The following is a 14,682-nucleotide window of genomic DNA, read 5'->3' on the forward strand; positions in this document are numbered from 1 at the left end:
AGTTAGCATCTGAGGAACAGGTTCTATCTCTGATCTTATTCCTCTGTTGCAACCTTTAGCTATAGATGTATTACTTAAAGTCTTAGTATTGCATTCGCATAGTTTGAAAGTTAATTTCACACTATGAAATGAAACTCACTTGCTGATGTTCAGTATTGGTGTCAGACTTCCACGTTAGGTGCAATAAACAACTGACAAATTTCAATAAGCAGTAGGTCATTCATAACTAATATTTGCACCACAAGCCGTGTGGCAGGGAACATAAATATTCGAGGGTAGTCAACTGCGAAATTAAATTACTCCCTAATTTTTAAGACTTTTCATATTGATAGTCTCTGTTTTGCTAATCACCTGATTTGGTCGGCAGTCGATGTTTTGCCCGTAAATTGTGTGCATGTCAGACATATATAGATCTCCCGACAGGGATAGAATCATAATCTCCAAACATTTCCCTTTCTGGCTTTCTTTCTCCAGGAGGGCGAAAGGATGGTCATCATCCATTTCATATAAATACCTTATTTCAATATGTCATAGAGAGACAAGTAGACCACATCATCTTATCTTCACTTTTAATTGAATACTTCAATTCCTATTAACAATTGAATGCAATTGTAATTGACATACTCCCCCCCCCCCCAAAAAAAAAAAGCATCGCTGTTTTATTCTGAAATTGTTTAATTTTTCCCTACAGTTTCTTGTTAGCTTACCTTCTACAATGATTAAATGGGAAGAAGTTTGAATGGGTAATAAATAACTATGTTTCTTCGTTTCATGGACATGAATTTTAAGAGTGAATTCCTACCATTTCCAGATATTTTATGGAATGTGAACCAGTGGTCGGATTCATTGTTGAAAACAGTTGAGGTTAACTTTTCAGTTAAAACAATCTTTTACAGGTCTTTGCTTTTAATGTTTTGTAATTGATGTGCGAAGAATACTTTTAATTTTTTCAAAAAATGTTTTGCGTACCTCTCTGCTATAATTTCAATTCACCAAGTGAAAAAAAAAAAAAAATCTCCAGAAAAATCATCTGTTCTTCAGATTGTTAGATGTATTCAAGCCTAAAATGTACTCTCAATAAGAAACAGTTCGTCTCATATTTGTGCCCAACTAAACATGAAACATGTATTAAAAGCTTTCGGCACACTAAAAGTAGCGGCAGAGAGATACACAAAAAGTTTTAGGAGCTTCTTTGCGTTCGTTACTATGAACGTTTCAATGAAAAAAGAACGGAGATAACAATTTATTTTATCTTAGAAGTATGTTTAATTAAAGCATTTCTTTGTTTACATTCTGAGAGCCTTTTATTCCATCAGTTTGATACATAAGACAGTGAGTACAGGTGGTTGATTTTTGTACAAGTGATGATGACTGCACATGAGACAATATAAAGAGATTCACAATAGTTCGAGAAACACTAATAGAATACAAACACTAGATGAAAAACTAGAATATATATCTTTTTCTTTTTTTTCAATTATTAGTTACCTTTCACGTTTCTTTGTAAATTTATTTGTAGTTAATATCAGTTCATGACTTAGTAACATACACATCTGTCTTTTCGATCAAACTCAAACGTGGATAAAGTTCCCAGAAAAGTACTCTCCAAATACAAAATAAAACACAAGATAAAATGAGAAGTTCTTAATTTTTTCTTTTCTTCTTTTTAATTTGTCACATAAAACTTGTGCTCACTTTCCTTACTAGTAACATTCAATGTGCGATATTCGTATTTTGTGCTACGGGAAGACTTTTTTTTAACATTTCAAAAAACATTAAAGCTCTGCCTTCCTGATTATAGCAAGTGCAGAGGAAAAAAGCAATATTGTAACCGGCAACACTATTACTTTTTTTTCTTTAAAATTAAAATGGATACTTAAATAAAAAAAAAGAGACTAATTACACGATTTCGATTCCTAACCCCATAAGTTCCTTCCGTAATTTCTTTCAAAAATTCACCTTTGTCCGTACATGACCCCCCCCACCAAATAGACAGTATCTTGTTTGTTTGTTTGTTTTTTCAAACAGATTGAGCAGAAAAAATACTGGTCATGTCTTTGGTTGATCAGATGCCATATAGTACAGAAGTGGTTGTAATATGAAACTACTCTACATGAACTGTTTATAAATGGTGAGGTTTAGACAACCATCTTTGTACTACAGGCACGCTGTTCTCAGTAGTTGAATAAAGTGTTAGTTTGATAGTAAGGTTAGGAAAGTGAGACGACGATTTCTTTTTTTGTATTACTATCAACACAGTGGTGCTGAGAGATTAACACTCAGCCATCCACTTTCTATTTCGATATAGAAGACATTTACAATATGATTCACATTTTTTTTTCTTTTACATTTCCAACGCAATGGTGATGTGTGAAGACAAGATTTCCCTCCCTATAAATTATGCTTCACATTTTTTTCTTTCTTTACAGAGTCTAAAACGTCTAAATTATTTTCCCTTCGAATTGACTTATTTCGTTTCATGTATATAAAAACATTTCGACAATCTATGTGACAATATTAATAAACACATATAATACAGTGCTACAATTCTATTTTAAAAAAGTGTACAATACATTATTATATAGTCACTTCTTTTTCTTTTTTTTATTTTCCCTCTTTATATGAGGAAATACGGGGAGGAGGGTAGGTAGAAAGTACATGTAGATAAAATCTGTATTCTTCTCTACAAATATTCTAATCTAAACACCTTGTCCATCACATTCTTCCTTTTTTTCTATACCTGACAAAAGTTTACACCTTACACTTGTTCATTGTAACAAACAGAGAGCTTTGCAGTGTATCCGCATTATGAGCAACCACACTGAGTTATAAACAATATCCTGTAGTATTATTTTATTTTCCCGAAAAAAAAAATATATATATATAGTCATCAAAATATTACATAAAATAACACTAATTAATAATATGGAAATGAAGTGAAACGATTCCTTTTTGTTTGTTTTGGTTTTTCTTGGTGCGTATAGCGAGATTATATTCAATTAAACTGAACAAATACGTTTTTTTTTTTCTTCCACTGTATTAGATCATTCGATTCAATTTGCATTCTATTAGTTCTGTTATTAATTGGAGTTTATAAATATTTTTTATGAGTATATAAAAGACAGCCACCGTTTTCTTGTTGACTTTTTTTTTATTATTATTACGTACAACTAATATCAGTCCAAGCCTAGGCTTTATGATCAATCCCTTCAAATAGGGAAATGTACAAACTGACAAATGTGCTTAATCCAACAGGTAGCATACAAATAGTTTTGATATCACTAAGACAGTCACTGCCATATTTACTTCTTAAAAAAAAATCTCACTTTTGATCTCACAGCGTGATATTTATATATAATATATATATATATATAATCTCCTTATATTCTACATGATTTATTTCAAGTGCTTGAGAAAAAGTTCTCTTGATTTTTCTTTTCTGAATAACACAACTGCTTTTAAAACCAGAGTTTTAACACACACACACACAATTATGTGTTGCTCTATAAACGTCCATTTTGTGGCACCTATTTTTTTTGTGTACGAGATTCTCCACACATATTTTCTGTTATTTATGTGGTTAAAGAGCTACCACAATAAATAGTTACGAAAAAAAAGTAACGAAACACACACACACATATATATATGTATATATAAAAAGAGGGGGGAAAGATGAATAGAATCTTGATTTTTGTAACAACCAGCTTTTAACGCATAAAGGCTACACTTAAAATATAATAATTTGTATATATATATATATAATCTTTTATTTTATTTTAAATAATTTCACTATGCAAATTCAAAGACAATGATAATAGTAATAATAATAAAAGAGATTAAGTTAAAATGAAATTGGTGTTTCCGGAAAGATGGAATGTAGCCACAGCAACATTGAAGAAATTCTGTAATCATGTGTGTAAAAAAAAAAAAAAAAAAAAAAAAAAAAAAAAAAAAAAAAAAAAAAAAAAAAACATATGAAACTGAAAGATAGTGTGGTAATCTGCACCGGTTCAAGATGCACAGTGGACTATTATTATTATTTTTCCCCTACATACTTATCAATAGCTGCCAATTCGCATCTTCCATTACTGCAGCTAATTCCACTTAACTAGACTATGATCTTATTTGGTGCTGTACAGTGCAAACCGTTCTGTTCACGGTGTATTAAAAAAATAACACAAGACCTGGTCATCAGGTACAGTTTTACAGGTGACCTGTCATTTACATTTCTTTGTTAAATAGTGTTCTGTACAAATGAACGCTGAAAAACTTAAGTGGAAAAACTGGCACTTGAAAAACAGATCCACAGAGTACAAAAAGTGCCATCACAGGTCCAGAATTAAAGGTTCTTTCACGATAGACCGCTGATAATGATGAGTAAACTTGATAAATGTGAGCAATGAGTTGTCATGTCTGTCTGAAGATTCCTCTTCCATTTTTTTTTTTTTTTTCAGTCAAATTAGTATGGGGCGAAACGATTATAGCTACTCCTGTACACAGCTGCCTGCAAATATACAAGGAATAAAGAAAAAAAATTAGAAATACAAGAAACATACTTTTCTGACTGTTCTAAATACATTGTGTGTTAACATAGTAAATGGACACTAAAATGACACTTTAACGTACAGAAATCCCAGTATACGCATACGAAAACGAAAAATAAAATAAATAAAACTACAATAAGAGGAACTACATGAACAAAGAAAGTTTAGAGAAACTTAATAGACATTCTAAGTTTTCAAAACATTTTTTTTTTTTTTTTAATCTCTTGATCAGAGGATACGTAATAATAATTTTTATTGTGGTGCTGACAGTAGCTGAACCTAGTCTTACAATTCAATGATATTATTGTAGTACTTTAGTGATCGCGAGGACTCGTGAAGCTTGACAGAGATTTCCCAATTTCACCACCCAATAGAACGCGAGTGTGTGTCCCAGTCGTCAACCCTTACTTATGAAATTTTGCCAGTGTTATCTCTCGCTCTATACGGAGGACATCTCCTAAGGGTACATTCGTTTCGTTTTGTTATTATTATTATTATTGTTTCATATTTTCATTGCTATTATTGTTATCATTTAATTCGAATAGTTGTTAGTGTTCGTATTACGTGCTGTTTTTTGTCGCTCGTTTACCATGTCTTGGCAACATGCTTAGCGACATTGTTGGTGCACTTCTGATCTTATTTTTCTCAAGTGTGCGTTCGGAAGGCAGCTCCACGAACCGTACCGAATTTTTCCGATGCATCACACGTAAGAGAAAGCAGTTCTATGATTCGTGGCTTCACCAGTCATCACGGTCACTATATACATTTATAAAATTATGAGCTCTGACAAAAAAGTCAACATTAATTTCTAAATCACATTAAGAAGTAAAACTGTTATAAAAAGTTACAACAAGGCTACTGATTGAAACATGTTCCGTATCATTTGGTTGAAATAATATTCTAATCCAAGTACCATATTCTGAAACTTTCAATTCTTTTTATATATATATATATATATATATATATATATATATATTCTGCATAAGAGCAGTTGTCAAATATCTTTCCACAAAATTCGAACTCGGCACTTTCTTTCTGTCTTCTAATGGTTCAAGTTTAAAATATTTTCTCCAATAGTCTGAAGTATTGGTATAATCAAAACCTAACTTAAAACGTAACTTTCTAATAAAACAATTTTTAACCATTTTAATTCTGTTCGCACGTGCCTTGTGTTAAAATTTTCCAAGATTTTATGCATATTCTAATTTTGACGTTAGCAACAATTTGTACAGAAGTATATATTGTATGTATCCGGTTGACAAAAGGCAGACGATTGACTAAATAAACTGATTATTATTTTTCGCTTCTCGTTAAAATGTAAACAGATATCAAATATTGTATCAACTTTTTGGGAAAAAAAAAATCTTTGTACAGTATTATATTAACTAACGTAGTACTGAAATTTATTTCTGTACGTCATACACATAGTATCCAAACAATTTATGTTCACACCATTATTTTTATTCCACACAATCTTTTAGTTTAACATTATCCTCAATGTTATTTACTATTTTTTAAAAAAAAAAGTTAATGACATCAGCATAAATAAAATATTAGAATGGTTTAAAATTGTTAAGTTATTAATAGAAATTGGAGACAGTAATGGTGCCAAAAGAGAAACTTGAGGATTTGCAGTGTTGACACTGGATGAGTCTGGCAATAATAATAATAATAATAATAATAATAATAATAATAATAATAATAATAATAATAATAATAATAATAATAATACAGTATAATGAGTTGAGAATGATTCTTGTTGAGAGGATATCAAGACGAAAAAAAAAAAAAAAAAAAAAAGACCATCCGTGTCCGTAAAAGGAAGGATTTCTGTTTTGTAATAATCCATATATTTTTGCCGAGACAAAACAATCCGTTCGTATTATGGGGGCGTCTTACAACGATATTGTATATCTGACATTGTGAATTACTTTCATTTCTAATTGTAGCTATTTTGGACAACGGTGCTTAAAAGTGCACAATATGTAATGAAGAAGAAGAAAAAAGGTAGGATATATGTCGAGATAGATTGATGTTCATGTAATGGTACTTGCTGTAACTAGAGCTAGTTATTTGTTTCGTGTTACTAGACAACAGAGAGATTATTCATGAAATTGTGAAAATAAAAAGTTAGTTGTGCTATGCATTTGATGTGCCTAATTTTCAAGGTATGCAATTATTAGAATTTGCAATTACATATAAAAATTAAAGTGCTGAATTGAGTTGACTTATCTAGTGATTCGAATCGTGGGCAAATATATGAAACACAAGGGAATCATAAAGAACGTTACAGTCTGTTAAGGGCGGTTTCATTATGACTAGTGCCAAAATAGGATAAAGCAGAAATTCATTAATGACGTCAACAATGGATTTTTTTTTAACTCATATATATTGTATTCCATTCCCCCTTGAACCGCAGCGTAGTTGCTAAGACGTCAAACCTGATGGCCTGGATGTGATCCCCGTAAGGAAAGACATATATATCGTTCCTCTCTCTTACCTAGGTATGGAATTCGCCTGAACTCTAATATGTAAATCCCGCATGAGATTCGAACACCTCACATAACCATCTCAGTGAATCATCCTCATCCCCTTTTCTACCCTTCCATGTCAAATATCAAAAAAACGGATGTAATTACTTTAAAGTGCAAATATCAAATTTTGTGTTCGTGGCCTTAAGGGATTCCGAGATATGGACATATTATAACTGCTACCCTTTTCCATGTCGAACTGCCAAAAATCCTTCCTTGTGGTACCTTAACGTCACAAATCCAAATTTCTAGTTTAAACAATTTAGTATAGGCGTCGATCACTCATTTAGTCAGTCAGGATTTCATCTTTTTAACAAACATTACTAGGATACGACCAAATTTTACACTTACCCCATACCCTGCAACGGGTCCTATGCTGTGACCAAGATATGGATCTGCATATTCACGGCCGTATCTGTAATAGGTAATTGCAAATTAGTAATTTAAATCTGGTAGTGTATTATAAACACGATCATATTAAAGAAAATGAACAACACTTGAATTTCCTCTAGTCGGTCATAGACAGCACGTTACCTGGTAGTGCACACCTAAGAAAAAGCTAGAAGAACATGTTTAACTTCGTTTAAATTCTACATATGACAAAGAGTTTTAAACAGAAGTAGGCGCTCTTTTTATTATTATTATTACAAATCGAGAGCGAGACAATGTTCATTCTTTAATATTATTACAGTTTAACGGGGAAAAAATCCAAAGATGAGACTTATACCAATCGATAAGTCTTACTGAGCTTAAGAAAATTATATGCATTACTACAAAAGGTTATGTAATTTTTGAGAATATGGATAGAAACGAATTTCTTTGTAAATTTAAAAAATGATAGTGTACGAAAACCATATCATTTATTAAGGTGAAACTGATACTGGAATATATCCTAAATGAAGTCTTCACTATGATATAACCAAGATAATGGTATGTTCAAAGGTAAGACATATCAGTCGACACATTATATCAAGCTGAACAAAATTACAAACTTTACGGTAAATTTTCATGCATAATTTTTGAGAAAACGAAAAACCTACTGCTTTATGCACATAATACTCGCAACTTCCAGAGATAATTCATTGTTAAAAACATAAATAAATAAATACATATAAATAAATATACAAGCGAACTAATAAAAAAGAAATTATTCATTGTGGATGAAAGCTACTTTGTATGAACACCAAAGGTCTAGTTCATCAGGAACATCGGCTCTGGTACAGAAGTTTTAATGCAGTTGTAAAATTAAGGGAGTCAGCGACACTGTGGTCTAAACAAGAACTATTTTCCTTAGGAATGTGACTGTCACAGAACAATTGTAGCGCTATCGCTTCGTTCCGTATTACTTCGCTAACTTCAACTATTGCTAAGAAGTTTTACAGCTTTTACTACCATACTGAAACCAGGGGCGGATCCAGGACCGACTTCTGGGGGGAGGCGGTTGTCATACTGCTACTTAGAGCTACTTTTAAGAGCTTCAAACTATATAATAAAGTTTCCTCTTCTGGGGGGGGCAATCGCCCCCCTGGACCCGCCACTGACTGAAACTTGACTTAAGAAATGGGAATACCACATTTCTTTTAACAAATAAATAAATTAACTAATGTTGGGAGCTTTCCCATATAATGAACCTTTTTCAGTTTCTGGTGTTCTGTACAGGCGAAAAAAAAAGTAATTGTTTATCACTGGACCTTCTTTTAACAAACATTTCAGAGTAGATTGCTTAGCATGAATAGAATTCTCTTCACTTAGAAAAAAATATTAATCTTGAGTACCTTAGAGAAAACCGTGTGCAAATAAGTCAGTTTATTATTAAATTATTAGCAAAAGAAAACCTAGGGTGGAGAAGAATTTTGTATCTTTGACTAAACACGTTTTAGGATAAACTTTATATATATCCACATAGAAATTTGTGCAGTGAAATAGACTCAAAATATTTTCATCATCTCTATCAGACCTTACTAATTTCTACTGGAAATTGATGGTGAATAGAAATTATATATTCAACGTTTCACTGAAACAAAATGATACTTTCTGGGTAATGTTAATTATTTGATACTAAAGTAGAGAAAACAGATTTTCAACCGGTGTACAGCGACAGACTGTTCGATGCTAGAATCTGAAATTTGAAGGAACAAGATGGAGATGATCAATGCGGAAGACGTTTAGAACGTTGAAAAATTCAAAAATACGAATTATATATGGTAATCGATTCTTTAGTAATAATATTGCCGTCAAGTATTATATATATATATATTTGTATTGTAAAGATCTCAACATACATAGTCTAGTAGCCTATTTATTTTGACTATTCTTAACTACTAGAAAATCGCGATGTGGCAGAAGTGCTTCAAAGTTTCATTCATCCGAATCCTATCAAATCGGTAAAGGTACACAAGCTTCAAAGTTGGCCTTTAATCAGAAGTTCTCCCATTAGCTCTAAACCTTATGGTCCACTCTTGTTTGCTGACAACAAAAAGAGAACATATGTACAATAGTCTTTCGCAGGTCAGAATATAGTTCCGGACGTAAAATATCCCCATTCGAATCTCCGGGAGGAGAATGTCTTGGAAAGGACTATTGGACAAGAAAATAAAAATGTGGGAAACATAGATAAAGAAAGAAAAAGAAGCAAGAACGAAAAGTTTAGGATAAGGATGTGAAACGTACGTACTCTGTTACAAGGAGGGAAATTAGAAAATCTTTAAGAAGAAATGAAACAAAATAATTTAGATTTAGTAGGAGTTTATTAAGTTAGATGGGAAAGTATCAAAAAGGAGAGTCATAATGGTGTGGGAATAATTCTTGGTAAGCGCTTAAAAGAGAAGGTAGTGAAAGTAGAATTTGTTGATGATAGAGTTATGATGGCAAGACAAAGTAAAAACGAAGCATCTTGAGGAAGAAAAGAACAGTTTTAGATTATAACTGAAGCCACGTGGTACAAGTCATGTGGTCTTAGTGAAAGAATGCGGACTTCAAGACAGAGAGAAAGTATGGCTGTTCGAGAAGCAGACTGGGTAGCGTAGTGGTTAACGCACCGGCACAGTATGTCGAAGATTCCGATCCAATCACGTACTTTTTCACTCTTTGTGTAATAATTAGTGGCAAGTTTTTCTGCTATTTAAATATTGATAATCCTAAAATCGAAATAAAGAACTTAAATACGAAACATTTGAGGAAAAAGTTTGGACAGAACAGGATAAAAAGATGCGTAAATAAGTAGAAGCAATGCTATGCTCAGCTCAGGTAAGTTGTAGTCGACATTCATGTACTCATGAGATGTGAGCCCTTGATGGACTTAATGATTTATGGTGCATTACATGCAAATCATTTTTAAGTGTTCTCCATTTAGCAAAACTAAAAACGTTCGACGAAACTTGCACATTTTTCCCTGGCCTTCCGGTTTCACTGACACTCCCTGATCATTCTTAACTTCCTTGACTTTCCACTTTATAGGAACTCTCTAAACACAAGTTTTCAGAATCTAAAATTGAAACAGTCTCTCACAATAACAGTATTTAAGAAAGTACAACTAGTTTTACAGTTTTACCATCTACACAAGAATTCCATCTAACACCTGAACCATGTACATCATTGTCGAAATACACGTTGTTAAACTGGGCTGTCTATGCTAGAGCTGAAGTACGAGAAAGCGATAACATGGAAACACTTTTTTTTATTTATTTATTTTTTTTATTATTACAAATTATGATCCAACTTATGGACCTTGATCTCGTTATATATTAAGAAGACAGAAAAAGGAAGGACAAAAACAGGACACTAAGCGATGGGGTGAAATGAGCATGATTTTGATCGATGCGGAAGGATGCTTATATAACGATGATGAACGTTCTCGATATCAAGATAAACAAATGACTGGGAAATATATGAAATCCTCTCAATATTTTCCTCCTTGTTCCTCCTCTTTCCTTCGAAATACGAGAAAGCAGTTTGCATAATGATTGATAAGTAGGAGCCTCCTATTGTACAGAATACAGCATCAACGTTTGAGTTTTTTTAATAGCTTCAGCGAAAAGTAAATAACTAAAGATAAATCAATAAAAAGACTACAAATGTTAATTTCTATATCATTTTTAGTTTTGTAATGTAAATAATCTTCACTTAATTTAGTGCTTCTCGATACCACTCTTACGAAAAGAATGTACCTGAGTGTGAGTTACTGTTATTATTATTTTACTAACTTTGAATTTCTAACATTCTATTTCACCCTTTCGTCTGGTATGATACGTCTTGTCATTCCCTAATGTTTTTAATTAGTGAACGCCGGTATCCGTAAAATTGTTGGTTTGAGTTCTCTCTTCAGATTTTTGGAGACTGAAAAGCTGTTCGATATTGTAAGTTATGGAGGTCTTACTTAAATTTTCAATTAATCCAGGATTCAGACGTAACCACCTACTTTTGAGCAAAACCTGTTTCTCCACCGTATCCTGAACTGACCGAAAATATAAACTTCACACATTAAAGTTAAAACTTACCTCACAAAGCGTCATCGTATTAAATTATTTTACAGTTCTTATATTACTTTCTATTTTTTTCAAAGATTAAATCAAAACCTAAACCATTAACCTTCCTCATATCTCATGGTACTAATATTAACTTCTTGACATTTTACAAGTACTTTTGATTTAACCGCTGAAGAAGACACAGGATATTACCGAAACTGTACGGTTATTTAAACATTACGAAACTTTCTACGATAGATTTAACATTAATATTTAGTTATGCGTCAATTCATTTCCATAAGCAAACTCTTCACATCTTATACCAAATCAGCTTTTTTCACTTCAAAAAAACTTAAGAGAAAAATAATTAGTGTACTATAGGTATGAGTATTCTTTGTTTCTGTGCGAAGTGTCAGCGCAATGGATTATATGTAAAATGTCAGAACGAAACACACACACACCAAGGTCACAGAATACACTGAGAGTAATACATAAAAATCAGGCATATACGAGTACGCAGCACAAAGTAAGTAAAATGAAGGTAATTAATAAATCTATTTAAATAATAAAAAAAATCAGTTCTACCATTGATATTAGGAAGTTACCACTTATCGATCATCACATTCGAACTACTTATACGAAAAAAAAAATGTTAACAGTTGATATATTCTTTATTGGCTTTTCATTTTCTTGACATGATATTAGTACAAAAAGGTTACCACCACCATTTGATAAACATCTCTTAGCATTGGTCTAAATTATCTTTCTTTATTCCCATCCCGTAATGTTGTACATATTTTCTTTCCTCATGTTATATCCACATTAACTTTTTACTAGCATTTTGAATCGTGAGATTATCAACGCAGTTTGTTTGTTTGTTTGTTAAGAGAAGGCTGCGTAGCGGGATACCTCCAACTGCAACTCTACCTTCTACTATAAAATTTGCTGACTACAAATTTGGCGTGACAAACAATTACTTTTCAGCAGTTCAATAAACACTAAATAAATGTATTTGACTTATATAAAAATATACCTCACTATAGTAATAATGTGCATAAACTAATGAATAAAACAATCATCTAGAAGTGATCGACATAAATAAGTATATCTATCTATCTGAATGTGTTACTTCTACATTTCACTTCTTCATTTTCAAGACAGCAGTCTGTGCAAAATTGCAAAATTGAATAAACTGATTTAGATTTTTATAACAATTGACATCAATGAAATAGAGTTATACAAAATAAATAAATAAAAATGTTTATCCGGTATATCTGTTTTTCCTTTTTAGTTTTAACTTATCTTGACGACTCCTCTTCTTTTCTCGGGCCATTTGGAAATGAGACCATTGTGTGTCAGTAATTTGCAAGTAGGTTTCTTAACATACCTTTAACAGAATCAATTTACTATATGTAACATATCTTTTATGATTTATGTTTATTATATAATATTCTACTGCGTAGAGAAAAGATATGGTCACACAGGATCTTATCTAGGATAATTTCCCTATTAATACAACAATAAATTCCTGTCTAGAACTATAGCTGGAGATTCTGTATTTGCGAAGTGACAGACAGAATATTTCAATTTCTGAAAGTAAATTTTAAAAGAATCTACATAAATAATGTTTATACTCGAGCAAACCCAGAATTACACGAAGGGCAATAATAGTTAATGTGTTTTCTTGTCAAAGCAGTGCCATCTAGTTACAAAAGTCATCACTCCGCTAACACTTCTAGCATTCTGCGCAGAAGCTTATTACTTCTCAAATTATAATCGAGATCTGAGATTGTATCTGAAGATCTGTCCAATATTTAGTTGTTTTTAACTTCTAGTAAGATATAATGAAAAATAAAGGTAACTCCCCCTTTGGGACAGACATGATCGCTCAAGGACTGGCTGATATGGAAGTAAAGGCTCTACTCATTTTTTATTTCAGCACTCATGGAGATGATGCTTGGTCCCTTTACTTCACCAGTATGCCCCAATCACAAATTTTAAAGAGTCAGTTTATGAACCTCAGAGCAGAACGACACGAACTGCCTCCCTCACCAGGGATCGAACCCGATCTGCCCAACTGCAGGTAGACAGACGCCCTACCGACTGCGGTACCGTGGCTCAGTTGGGCATATTTGCTGATTGTATTGACTTCTAATGTCTTACTCCAATACCTCAATTTGGGACCTGAACTGCACGAGCTCCCATTAGAATTGAACTCACTCCCTCACAGCACAGGTGACAAATTAGTGTGGAGCCATTCGGACAAAAATACAAATGTTTTAGCTTTTGGTCAGTCAACTTCGTTTATACAGAACCTCGGCGTTATTAGTACTTACTACATACCTGGAAAAACGGTAATTGGATGAAGGGTAGGAAGTATGGGTTAATACAGGCAGGAATTTATCTGGAGATTTTGTGTGTATAGGTCTTTCGGTTATAAGGTTATAGGGCCAGGCAGGGTTGAACACTTTTTTTTTTCTTTCTTTCTACATGTTGAAAGCTTACCCTGCAACTGCTGCGTAGCCTGCCACGGGTTGCGCAGCTGCGGCGGCTGCTCCGTACGCTCTGGCTGCGGCTGCTGTGTAGCTGGCGGCTGCAGCGTAACTGGCCTGTTGGGCAGTTGATAGAGGAGTTTTTAATAGAGGAGTAGCTGTAGCGGCAGCGGCGGCAGCAGCAGCAGCGGCAGCATTGGACTGAAACAGAGGGGGGCCTGTAGCAACTATCAGCATGCAACATGAAGCACAAGCAAACCAACACAACACAATGAAATAACAGAAAAATCAATAACCAGTTAGTACGATCTATTCAGTAGAAATGAAGCACTACTAATGAGAATTGATTTACCATCAAAGGGAAGAAATAAAGTTTATAAATGTATAAAATGTATATAATACAGAGTGTTCTATGATGTATTCAACACAAGTTGGTGACAAGATTTATCACATCATAATTACACTTAAAAAGAGTTATTTTCCATTTAACTGGAAGATATTAACTTTCCATATTATAGCTGTTATTTATTTATTTAATTATCGGTGGAAACTATTTACACGAATATTTCAGAAGCTAATAGACGCAACTACTAAGTGAAGCAGGTATATACAAGGGAAGTTATGTTGGAAGATTTAATCAATGAAACAGACC

The 14,682-nt window shown here is 32.8% G+C and overlaps 1 protein-coding gene across 16 annotated transcripts in view; it reads right to left on the reverse strand.

Moving 5' to 3' along the window:
* Positions 1–2,000: 2,000 nt before the first annotated feature.
* Positions 2,001–14,682, reverse strand: part of Rbfox1 (RNA-binding Fox protein 1) — a 1,063,832-nt gene continuing 1,051,150 nt past the window's right edge. For 13 of the 16 annotated variants that reach the window (XM_081750849.1, XM_081750846.1, XM_081750842.1 and 10 more), the window contains 3 exons: positions 14,044–14,231; positions 7,427–7,490; positions 2,001–4,504 (listed from right to left, as the gene is read on the reverse strand). In XM_081750849.1, the coding sequence (XP_081606975.1) occupies positions 4,460–4,504; positions 7,427–7,490; positions 14,044–14,231 (297 nt within the window). In that variant the 3' untranslated portion in view covers positions 2,001–4,459. The remainder of the gene's footprint in view (positions 4,505–7,426; positions 7,491–14,043; positions 14,232–14,682) is intronic. The other 3 variants (XM_081750847.1, XM_081750844.1, XM_081750843.1) reach the window with 1 other exon arrangement.

Source organism: Thermobia domestica, chromosome 3 (genome assembly GCF_964235325.1).
Source record: "Thermobia domestica chromosome 3, izTheDome1.hap1.1, whole genome shotgun sequence".
Lineage (NCBI taxonomy): Eukaryota > Metazoa > Arthropoda > Insecta > Zygentoma > Lepismatidae > Thermobia > Thermobia domestica.